Genomic DNA, 12,349 nt, shown 5'->3' with positions numbered 1-12,349 from the left:
GTAAAGATGATGAAAAAAATAATACTCATAATAACACTACTACTACTAATATGACTACTAATAATAATACTACTAATGACGATAATAGTCGTAATGACAACAATAATAATAACGATGATAACGACAGTAATAATTATGATCGGATTGAGAGTAACAGTAGTAAGTTAAACAAACAGCAGACAAATAAATATCATATTCATATTGGTGAAACTCGACATGAGAAACAATGATAGTATAGTAGTAGGATCATTACTGCTGCCGTTGTTATATATTTCCTTTATCTTTACTCGTATTATCATTGTCATTTCAATTATCGTTATCATTGCTAACATAATCATTATTGTTATTATCATTGTTATTATTGTTGTTATGTTTATTATTATTATTATTGTTATTGTTACCATTACAGCTACTATTAATTATCATCATCATCAATCATCGTTATCGTTATTATAATAATTACTATTATCATTAACATTATCATAATCACTATTATTATTGTTGTTTTATCCCTTTCGTAACTGTTATCATCGCAATGATTTTCGGCATTATTATAATCAAAAACACCTATTACCACTTCCATTTCATTATCGCCACTATCAATGCCATTCTTATGGACAAAATGAAGCTGATCTTGTAATATCATATTAGACCTGACAGTGTCCTGATGGTGCAAGGAAACACTCAAGAAGCTGTAAATTATACTAAAATAAATAATAAAAAGTAGCTAGCGTTAAATTTCCCGCCTTTTCCTTCATAAACACTAAGAAAGGATCACGCGTCTGTGATGAGGAACCATATAATTATTTCGAAGTTTGCATTTTTTTTAGATTACGAATAATAATAAGAAACAAAACATTTAGTATTTAGTCTGCGAAAGGTCAGACGACACCGGACTGCGCAATAGGAGAGGTATTGTTTAACCTGAAGAGCATAGACATAGTAGAATTGACATAGCGGACTGCAGATGAAAATATGTAAATGTAAACAGAGAAAATAGGAATAGACCCCCAGCAATGCTAATAAGTGATGGTATGTATGAAAAATAATGGAAATTATCGAATCCGTATCTTGGGCGAAACTCTCAACGGCCTGGCAAGTAAACAGTGGAACCAACGGTACTTATTTAAGAGCCAAGGAGTCTCTCTGCCTCCTTGAAGGACCTGGTGAGAGCATCTTGGGAGATTAACGATTGGTAGCCTGTCCCACGCATCGCCGCATTTCAGTGAGGGACGTCTGGTGGCTAGAACTTTCCCACCGAATCCAACTATTTCATCTAACCTGCTTGGCAGTGTCCTACGCATATCTGACCAAGGTCTTTAAAAGTACTTATATAGACCTTGTATCAGACAACTTCACTCATGAGGGAGATATTATCGGGGTTTTGTTTCGTCTGCAGTTCAACCAGTATGTTTACTCAGTGATAGGTCTCCATTATTTTGTCATAATAATACCAGAAATCCCTGTTGGAGTGCGTCAAGTAAGACACTTGCAGCCCGCTAAACCGTAATGCCAAGCTGATAGGCATAAATAGTGTATCCAAACTTGGTAGGTGATAACAGCTTGCACACACACAAAGGTACGTACGGGCACAATCGCGGTGAGAGGCTGTAAGAAAATAAATCCTTGTAAATTGGAAATATAGAATTGTCCTCAAATATTTACGCAATACAAAGTAGAAAATATTCATCATAGTAACTCTATATGATATGAAACATGAAATCCTTCACGATCCCTTTCCTCTTGTCTTCCCTAGACCAGAGATCACCTTCCATCGGGGAGTGGGCGGAGGCACTGGCGATAGACCAGAATCCAGGAGGGCGAGGGCGACTCCATGGTGATCGCTCGTGAAGGTCTTGGTCACAGTCCATCTCATTCCCTCCACCAGGGCTACGGTGGCAAATTGAAGTCCAGGAGCCACCTCTGACAAGCGTTGATTCTTTATCCTGTGATATGCGATCCCGAGGCACTCCGGGTACGTGGCGGCTGGCTCATCTGTTCCCCTGCCAGTAGATAAGATAGGATGGTGGTCATTAAATACCTCCCAATAATGACAATGTCCAGTGCCGCAGTGTCATTGATGCCTAAGCTTCTTCAGCCTGGCCTCCTATACACGTTGTTAGCTTGTAGAAACCGCCAATTGGATCTCGACAGCAAGATGGTCGACTCCCTCTCCACAGTCTGTAGGGCTGATGATCCTGAAACATGGGGTAGATGCCTTAACAAAAGTAACCCTGGTCCTTGCTCGGCAGCACAAAGGGACTGATGTTCCACTGTAGTGTGTTTAGATGGGTGCCACAACGCTCCTCCAAATTGGCATTTGGTATGTCAGGATCGGAGAACTCTGCGCTATATTCCTAACTATTTGCGAGGTCCTCGTTGGCCTTTTTGCTGTCCTCCCCTTAGTGGGTCTCTTCGTGCTGCAGAGAGTCACCGGGGAGACTGATCTTTGCAGTCTCCGTCTTTTCCTTGCCCTCTTAGGCTGAGATTTAACTTGGGATGAGGTCGGGAGTGTCGTTCTGAGTTTAAAGAGGTCTAGCTCCGTGCAACGAGGCTTCCTCTCATTCAGGGCTTCAATGATTTGGGTCACTGTGCCCTCAGCATAAATTGGGCCACCTTCACCGCCTCATCAGATTTCCCGAAAACTGTTACTTTTACTCCTGTTGTCGACAGGGGCATCACCAATGAGAAGGGGCTGTTCCTCTCATAGTGAGGCCTTTGCAGAAATGAACTCCGGACGGGAACTCTTCTGGTGGAGGTGTCTGGTAGGGATGTTGTTGGGAGAGGCCTCCTTCCTTTTTGGGCGAGGCTTTTCCCATCTGGCTTATCCCGGGCTCATTGACGGCTGAGCACTTGCAAAGCCATCTACGTACAAACAAAATTCACAAAAGAAAACTAGAGTCGACATTTCATTTACTCGGTAGCATTGCGTTTTTGTTTTTTTTTTATCATGAATATTGATTTTATCCCATTCTACCCGCTTAGGCGTCAACAAAGGGAGCCTATGTGTTGTAGCCAGCCCATCTAATAGCTGCAGGGGTTAGAGAGGACACGCAGCTATTCCCACAAGCCGAAGGCAGCGGCGGGACTGTGCTATGTCGACGAGGCAGTGATTGCTGCAAAGGAGACCAGCTGATTAACGTGCCTAAAGCTGGACCAATTCGCCGAGAGGCTGAAGAGTTGCTAACCGCAAGTTGCACACACACAAATCGCTCAACCTCCAGGGCCCATGTCTCCCAGCTCACAGGGATGCCACGCACGGCAAACACGTGACTAGGTGACACCTCCCTGGTGAGATACATCCCTGGTGGGAAAGTGTGACCCCAGCTACTGGATCAGCACAACAGGAACAACTCCTCCCCCCTCCCCCCCCTATGAGCCCCGTTAAGCAGAGAGACCAACTCAACCGGAAGCAAAGAGGGGGGGGGGGGATTCCTGAGACATATTTAGCTTGGAACTCAAACCCCACACCACAACAAGACGGCCCATGTTTGTTTTTAGGAGACTTCTTCGTCATGCATTTTTCCTACTCCAGTAAGATTGGACTGCGGAGTTCCCATGCGTCGTCCAGATTATCCGAACGTTAACCAGCTCTGGCTTCGTTAACACCTTTTGTCCTTGGCTCCACGTGTTGATGTAAATATGATCATTATAAAAGGGGATGTGAGGTTGAAGATGATACAAAAAAAAAAAAAATACCAGCGTTCTTTGAAAAAAAATATATAACCTCCACGCGTCCTAAAACGTGAGTATTGTCCTTGAGGAGGTAACTAAAGGGGAGGGGAAATACTGCATCTCAATTGCCTGATTTTGACTTCCCTTTACAACCGCTTCAACCCTGCTCATTCCCGAGGGCGATGCAAAATGATGATGATAATAATAGTAATAATAGTAATGATGATAGTAGCAAAAATAATATCTGTAATAATGATGATGATAATGATAATGTTAATAATGTTCATGATAATGATAGCGGTGATAATGGTAGCCATATTAATGATAATAGTAATGATTATGACAGTGATGATGACAATGATAATGAATAATAACAATGGCGATAATAAAGTTATGATGATAGTGATTATAACCGACAGTGATGGTATAAAAAAAATAATAAAAATAATATTAATGATAATAATAACAACAATAACAATAATGTTCACAGTACAAAGCTGACAAGAGTAATATCAATGATAGATAAAAATAAAGATAATACTAGTGACAATAATGCTAATAATAACTATAATGATAATCATAATCATAATATAAACAACAGCAATAATGAAAATGGTAATAATAACATTGATGATTATTAATAATCACAGAAAATTATAATGATGAAAACATGGTGAATATAACAATAATGACTATAACAATAATGATAAAAGTAGTAACAAAAATAATAATTATAACCATAACGATAATCATGATAATGATGCTAATACTACTAATAATAATTGTGATAATAATGATAATGAATATGATAATGATAACAGTCATAATAATAATGATAATAGCGATGATACTAATGATAATGATGAAAAGAATGATGATAACAATTATGAATAATAAGAATAGTAATGATAATGAAAATAATGACATTGACAGCAATTATAATGATGATAACAGCCATGAAAATAATGCTTGTGATAAGGATAATGATAATAATGATAACGAGAATGATGATGATGTGATGGTGATGATAATAATAAGAATAGTTATTATTATTATTATTATTATTATTATTATTATTATTATTATTATTATTATTATTATCCTTATTGTTATTGTTATTATAATCATTATTATCATCATAATCATTATAATAATAATAATAATTATTATTATTATTATTATTATCATTATTATTATCATTATTATTATTATTATTATCATTATTATTATTATTATTATTATTATTATCATTATTGTTATTGTTATTATTATTATTATCATTATCATTATCATCATCATTATTATTATCATCATCGTTATTATCATAATCATTATTATCATTATCATCATCACTGTTATTATTGTTATCATCACTGTTATTGTCATTACTAGTATCATCATTATTATTGGTATTATTATTATCATTATCATTACTATCATTGTCATTATTGCTATTATCATTATGATTATTATTATCAATATTATCATTATTATCATAATCATATCATCATCATCATTATCATCATTACTATTATTATTGTTATTATTATTGTTATTTTTACTATTGTAATTATTATCATTATTATTATTATCATCATTAATATTATAATGATAATATTAATTATTATTATTACTATTGTTATCACCATTATCATTATTGTTGTTGTTATTAATATTATCATTACTATCATTCTTATCATTAATATTATTACTACTACTATTATTAGCATTACCATTAACATTATTATCATCATCATTATCATTATTGTTATTATCATCATGATAATAATCATTATTATTATTATTATTATTATCATGATCATAATCATTATTATTATTGTTATTATTATCATTAATACTTTTGTTATTATCATTGTTTTTGTTGTTGCAGTAGTTCTTTTTGTTATTATTATTATCATTATTATCATTATCATCATTACCATTGCCTTAATTGTTATTATCATTTTCAATGTTATCCTTGTCACTGTTGTTGTTGTTATTATCATTATCATCATTATCACTGTTATCATTAGTTATTATTATCATTATCATCATTATCACTGTTATCATTAGTTATTATTATCATTATCATTTTGTTATCATTATTATTATCTTTTATTATCATTATTATTATTATTATTATTATTATTATTATTATTATTATTATTATTATTATTATTATTATTATTATTATTATTATTATTATTATTATTAAAATTATTATTATTATTATTAGTATCATTATTATTATTATTATTATTATTATTATTATTATTATTGTTGTTGTTGTTGTTGTTATTATTATTATTATCATTATCACCATCATGATCCTCATCACTTCACCATCAACATCATTATTATAACTATCATCATTATCATTATCATTGTTATCACAAATATCATGGTAATGTACATGGTGATGGAAATTATAATATTGATGAAGAAATATGTTATTTTAATGTTCGGAACCGTTTGAAATTCCCGCCACGGTTGCCGAATTTTCCCTTTTAACTGCAAAGCCTATTGCTGAGTTATTAGAATCATGCTTGGATGAAAGTGTTCTCACAAGTGATACTACTTTCAAGACCAAAACCAACTATGCAATCGATATAAGAATAGATAAATATGACGCAAGCGAACCATTCCTTCTGCAATCGATAACATAAATATTCCTCCGAACTATTATGCAATAACGAATCGAAAGTATTTAAGATCTCAATGCAACATGTATACAGTTCGTATTACCTAAGACCCGAAAATGAATCCAAAAAGCATTATTTTCCCTTAGAAATAGGCTAAAATCGCCCTCAACCAAGCCAGCCATCCCTGAGAACCACGTCCATTGCCGACCCTCCGGCCTCGTTCAGCTGATCCTCCATCGCTCGCAACCGGCCGCTCAGACGACACACTCTCTCGAGTTCCTTGATTTCCTCCAAGATGTTCCGTTCTGCGCTCACGAGGGTCAGCCATGTCGCCAAGGCATCTCTGCTGGAGACTTCCTCGAGGATTCCTGCGGGTGAGTGGAGCGGGAAATGGGGATTTTGGGAGAGATAACTTGTGTACGTGACGAAGGGGAAACCTCCGTGAAGGTGAACGGAGAGTAAGGAGAAGGCAGACTTTGTTGGCCTTATTTCTTGTCTCTGGCTCGGTTTATTTTCTGGTTGAGAGCTTATTGTTGGGCTTTAAGGCTGGTAGTGTGTAATGAATGATGGAAAGGATGAAATGGAGTGTTTATTGGTTAATGGGTTGCGATTCCCAATGTATATTTAGGCCTATTTACGAAGTGGGTAAATTTGGGCAGAAAGGCCATATTTGCATAATTTGCAATGTACCTTTCATGCCCTACCCTTCTTTTGGGACCAAGAATGCGGGGGTTTGGGGCATTTTGTGGCAAATGTCCCACTTAAATGGGTAGTATAGGATTCTGCTGTGTTTAGAACTCCGCTTTTTGCTCATCCAGACAACTTGTCAGGACCAGTAAGATAACGAGGCTGCGCTCGGAGCCTCTGAGACTTGCTGCCCGGAGTGCAACTGGCTTGAAAGTAAACATGCACTCTTTTAACATACTGGTCTTTATTTTACATGCTGCGTAAGTTTGTAACTCCATTGATCCATATTTAACTCACCTGCAACTGACTGACACAAAAATATCCTTTTATAATATTATCAACCCCTTGGTCCCGAATGACGTTGCGGTCACGTCAAGGAAAAACTTGAGCAGCTACCCGGTCATGTGAACTGCCGTCATTTGCAAGGGCCAGGGTAACGGAAAGGACTCGCCACGAGTGCACAAACCTCTTGGAGTGAGATTTGACGCATTTGGCACTTAGAAGGGTTTTTTAGCTTTGTTCCCATTGATAAACAAATGTAGAATGTAACAGGCATAAGCAGTGACTGGAAGAGCGGCAGCTCCATTGAGAACGCCATTTCTATGCTGTGCACTGTATTCCTGGCCGTTGTGACCACAGGCTGTATTATTTAAAGTTGAAAATTACATAAAATTGAGATATATAACACAAATAACCAAATGCTCCATATTTGTTTCTTACACTGAGTTACTAACTACATAGAGAGGTATGGAATCTGTGTAAGGAAAATAAGTAATTACCATCTTGGTTAAAGGACCATAAAATTACCCTGCAACTGTCAGTGTTTACATACAAATGCTTTTGTGGCATCTCGTCCTGCTCGCCCAGCTTCACAGGAGGACGAGATGGACAACTTGTCCAGGACGAGAAAGTAGAGGTTCCGAAATGTCAAAACGTGTTGTCCAACTTGTCTGGACAAGCAGGACGAGGAGTTCCAAACGCAGCATTAGTGGAATTCATTGATGCTACTTTCGTTGGGATTGGTCATGTGAAGATATTCGAACAATGACCCATTAGAAATATGATATTGATGGCAAGTTTCACTAATGCCATGCTGATTATGAGTCATATAATTTACTGAGGGCTTATGTATGTCTCATATTACCATAACAACCACACTATAAGGCCACTGCCATAAAGTTATGCAAAAACTACACCCACTGATATATATGATCTGTGCAGGAAAAGAATAGCATCAAAAATTAATAAATTAGGTTTGGACAATACCATGCGGAGACAAAATCCCCAGATGCTTCCAGCGACCAAGTCCAGCCTTTTTCGCCTCGTAACCAACAACTTAACTCTGCGGTAACTTAATTTAATGGTATTCTCTTAGCACCCACAAGGACTGTGGCTATTGCAGTAAGTCTCTATTTGCTTCTGATATATCTTTTGGCAAGATAGAGCTAAGAGTCGTAAGTATCTAGTAGATCTAGGCGTGGATAGGGACTTTCTGCAATATTTTTCCTTTATATGTGGTATTGCTGTTCATGCTTACCGATTATTACTTGTACCATCAACTGCAATGTTTTATCCTCTACAAGAATATTGTATACAGTTAGCCCTAGTGTAGTGCATCCATACCATAAAGATTAACCAAATATGAAAAGTGATATGCTACACTGAATTTGCTTAGTTTTTGTTATATGTCAGTGTTTTTGAGTGACACTAATGATATTGGTATATGTAAACTAAGCAAAATTTGTGTATTTGTTGCTTGAAAGTATAAGATTGGTGAAGAGAAATAAAAACAGAAAAGTTTTGCAAATTGTTTTGAAGATGCTAGCAGAAGATATCTAAATAGGGTATTTTCCTTGTGGCCTGTTTCATCCCAATTCACTTGAAATTGTACCTTTTGTTGCAAAAATTTTTAACATTATAATTATAAAGGGCATATTGTAATATTTGATACCAGTGTACGAAGTAATAGGGTTAATCTTTGCAGTATGGTTGTACTAAGCTAGAACAAATTGAAGATGGTATTCTTATATAGGATAAAAAGTTGCAGTTATTGGCACAAGTAATAATCTCCAGACATTAATGGTAGCATCACAAATAAAAGGAAAAATATTGTGGAAAATGACACTCACAGCCTAACTCCACTTTCTGCTCTGGAGCTTCAGCTCTGTCTTGCCATACATACCAAGGTTTGGGTTTTGGGACTTTGTCTCTGATGAGCATGTCCATACTGTAAAAAAAAAATCCAGAAGTAGAATAAGAATAATCCTAAACAAATTGGGATTAGTTAAGTTTGTTTTCTTTAACCTTATAAAACTCTTTAATGCTCACTGAATGAATGGTTTGATGGGGAAATCATAGCCAGTTTTATTGATTTATTAGATGATTATGGGCCCAGATTCTCTTCCAAAGTTGAATTACCAGGATACACAGCAGAAGTGATACTATGAGTTCAGAGAGAGATTTCACATGTGAGGCGACAATATAGCAGACAACCAAACTTCAATCTTGATCAGTGTTACTATGAGCCCAAGAAAGTGCTTGTTGTCATATATATCTTAGTACTATCTTACTAAGACAGAACCCGATAAACCAATGATAGAATATAAAATGCAGTAAACTACAGTTAAGAAATAATCTTGTGTAGATCCTCCAGTTGACAAAGACTTGCAGTACAGTAGACAGCTCTGGATAGTTCTATGTGAAATAATTGTTGATGCAGGAAGTTTTGAACAAGATTGAAAATGTAAATGTTTATGATAAGTGGGAAGGCTAATTCCTCTTTAACATTTGGGGAGTTCAGACTGGAACAGCTATGAACTGAGTAGTGAGACATTCTTATGCAAAGAGGCAAGTAGTCTTGCTTGCAATACTAGCATGCATAACCACTAAATTCTTATTTGCCACAATAATGGCTAGTTGCTTAATGTGTGCTACAGTCATATTCTATAATTTTGGCAAGGCTAGTGGAGTTTTTTCCTGCGACTTTTTTATAATGAATGAAATAGTATCCTCTGCCTTATGTCTGGCAAGTTTCCAATCAACCACACCCATGATATCACCCCTGTATCCTCGATTCCCATGTAGATTCTCTGCATGAGCCAATGGCACAGTCACATTTTCCTACCTCAACCTTATGAATGAAATGTAGTAATTCTGGACCTGTCATATTTCATTCAGTGAAGATCCCCATCCACACACACACACTATTTCCTTTGGTGAAACATTGTCTTTTTATTTTTTATATGACTGGATTCTCCTATACATTTTTATTTTTTTTATAGCAATCTCTAACATTTTCATTCATGCAAGGTAAGTAAACTGATAACTGTGAATAAAATAAGGTCTTCAAATGCAAAAGACCAAAATTTGCCTAAGTACTGCTTGAAAAATCATAACCATATTGCAGGTGAAATAAGATACCCAATACAGCCACTGATCTTCCATTATTTTAAATTTATTATTATGATTGTTATGATTTTTATTCCCCTTGCCCCACAATCCCAAAAGATGATTACAGTGTTTAGTACTTTCCTTTGGCTCCATTTAGCAGGGAGATTTTTAGATTTTGAGGATGATAACCTAATATATGTAAATAGCAGATTTTGACTGTCCATTTGTGTTTGCCCTTTTTGGGGTTGCATTATTGACTTATCTAGATACACAAATTCTTCCATTACTAAAGCTCAACACATTCTAAAGAAGTAAAAATTATAAAGACAGTTTTGTTGTCTTAGTTATTCGTAATGAAACTTTTTTTGATTTCTTACAGCGACAGCCAGTCGTAGCATGTCCAAGCATTCAACGGAGACAGATGCTGAATTTGATGCCCGTTATGAAGCATACTTCTCCCGACCAGACATTGATGGTTGGGAAGTTCGCAAGGTGAGTTTTGCCTATTTTTTGTCTTGCTGTATATTCAAAATTTATAATAGGTAAAAGAGGAAGAAAAGTGAAACTTACCTATCATGGAGTTTGTTTTTTCATGGTTTGTAACAAATTGTGCAAGTATCAGCATTAATTGTTAAATTAAATTCAGGCCATGAATGATCTGTGTGGTATGGACCTGGTTCCTGAGCCCAAGATCATTGTTGCTGCCTTGAATGCTTGCCGTCGTTGCAATGACTATGCCCTGGCAGTGCGCTTCATTGAGGCAATCAAGGACAAGTGTGGTGCCAAACAAAAGGAAATCTATCCCTATGTTTTACAGGTAAGCTTAAACTGATTATCTATAATATGACTCTGGTTTTCTAATTTTTAATTGTTATTTAATGGAATATCAAGTAATTATATTGAGTCAAACTTGTAAGGATCTGACGTATGAGGTGGATAATTTATTATTAGATTTTATATTTATACAAATTTGTCTCGTGTTTTGTAGGAGATCCAGCCAACACTGGCTCAGTTGGGCATCAGCACCCCAGAAGAAATGGGCTATGACAAACCTGAGCTTGCCCTAGAGAGTGTGTATGACCAATAAAAAAGAATACATTTTACGTATTTATGATTAGTTGGGAACATAATGATTCAGCGATAAAAGCTAGTAACAGGGCAAGTGATAATAAAGAAAAGATACAACTTTAAATAATGACAGTACATTTCCCAAGTCTGTGGGAATCTTTCCATGTTGTGTAAGGAAATGTTAATAATTTGTATAGGGGATCTGAACCCATTTTAATTTACAAATATATTATGTACAGGTACTTTTTAGTTTCTATTTCCTTCGTTAATGTTCTTCCTTTAACTGCAGTTACGTACATTAACATAATGCTGCCAAAAAAATGTTATATTTTGTCTCCACAAGTTCTTAGCCACCATAAAGTCAGTTTGTAGATCTCTTGACCTCAACTGATTTTCCAGAAAAAAGATTTAACTAAAGTTAAAAAATTTGATGATGCTATTATTACATAATTAATGTAATATTGATATTACTAACAGCAATAAAAGATTTAAAAAGTTAAACATGGGTAGTACTAGTAAATGGTTCATTGGTAATTGAAGTACTTGTGAAGCTCTATATCTGTAAAGACAAACTAAACATGATGGGCTTGGCATATTTGTATTTGCCATCACTGGCAGTTAATAAATCCCTTATTTCATTCAAATATGGGTATAAGACCTTTTCTAATTATAGAGAAAATAAAGAACACAAGCTTTATTTAAAAAGGAAAGTAAGAATAGTGAGGATGAAGTGTATTCTTGATACAGTTTCTGGATGCATTTTTACAGTCGCAGTTGTGAATTTAACATTTTCAATGAAGATGACTTTAATGCCCAATGCTTTTTAGAAAAAAATACAAGAGCATATTTTAATTATAACCCTAGTTCAGTTGGGGTACGCATTCTTG

The 12,349-nt window shown here is 35.5% G+C and overlaps 1 protein-coding gene across 1 annotated transcript; it reads left to right on the top strand.

Annotated features, from left to right (window-relative positions):
* The first annotated feature begins 6,528 nt into the window (after positions 1-6,528).
* On the top strand, positions 6,529-11,704 carry COX5A (Cytochrome c oxidase subunit 5A). The gene is made up of 4 exons (XM_027350755.2): positions 6,529-6,691; positions 10,774-10,886; positions 11,041-11,211; positions 11,383-11,704. The coding sequence occupies exons 1-4, from the start codon at positions 6,613-6,615 to the stop codon at positions 11,479-11,481; spliced, it is 462 nt and encodes a 153-aa protein (XP_027206556.1). The 5' UTR covers positions 6,529-6,612; the 3' UTR covers positions 11,482-11,704.
* Positions 11,705-12,349: the final 645 nt, after the last annotated feature.

The sequence above is a fragment of the Penaeus vannamei genome, chromosome 3, assembly GCF_042767895.1.
Source record: "Penaeus vannamei isolate JL-2024 chromosome 3, ASM4276789v1, whole genome shotgun sequence".
NCBI lineage: Eukaryota > Metazoa > Arthropoda > Malacostraca > Decapoda > Penaeidae > Penaeus > Penaeus vannamei.
This window is presented reverse-complemented; position numbering and strand designations above follow the sequence as displayed.

What these genes read in the sequence shown, in the direction of transcription:
- COX5A (XM_027350755.2), top strand. Translation starts at nt 6,613, where the DNA reads ATGTTCCGTTCTGCGCTCACGAGGGTCAGCCATGTCGCCAAGGCATCT. An exon ending in ATGGTTGGGAAGTTCGCAAG is followed by an intron (nt 10,887 to 11,040) that starts GTGAGTTTTGCC and finishes AATTAAATTCAG; the next exon opens with GCCATGAATGATCTGTGTGG. An exon ending in TCTATCCCTATGTTTTACAG is followed by an intron (nt 11,212 to 11,382) that starts GTAAGCTTAAAC and finishes CGTGTTTTGTAG; the next exon opens with GAGATCCAGCCAACACTGGC.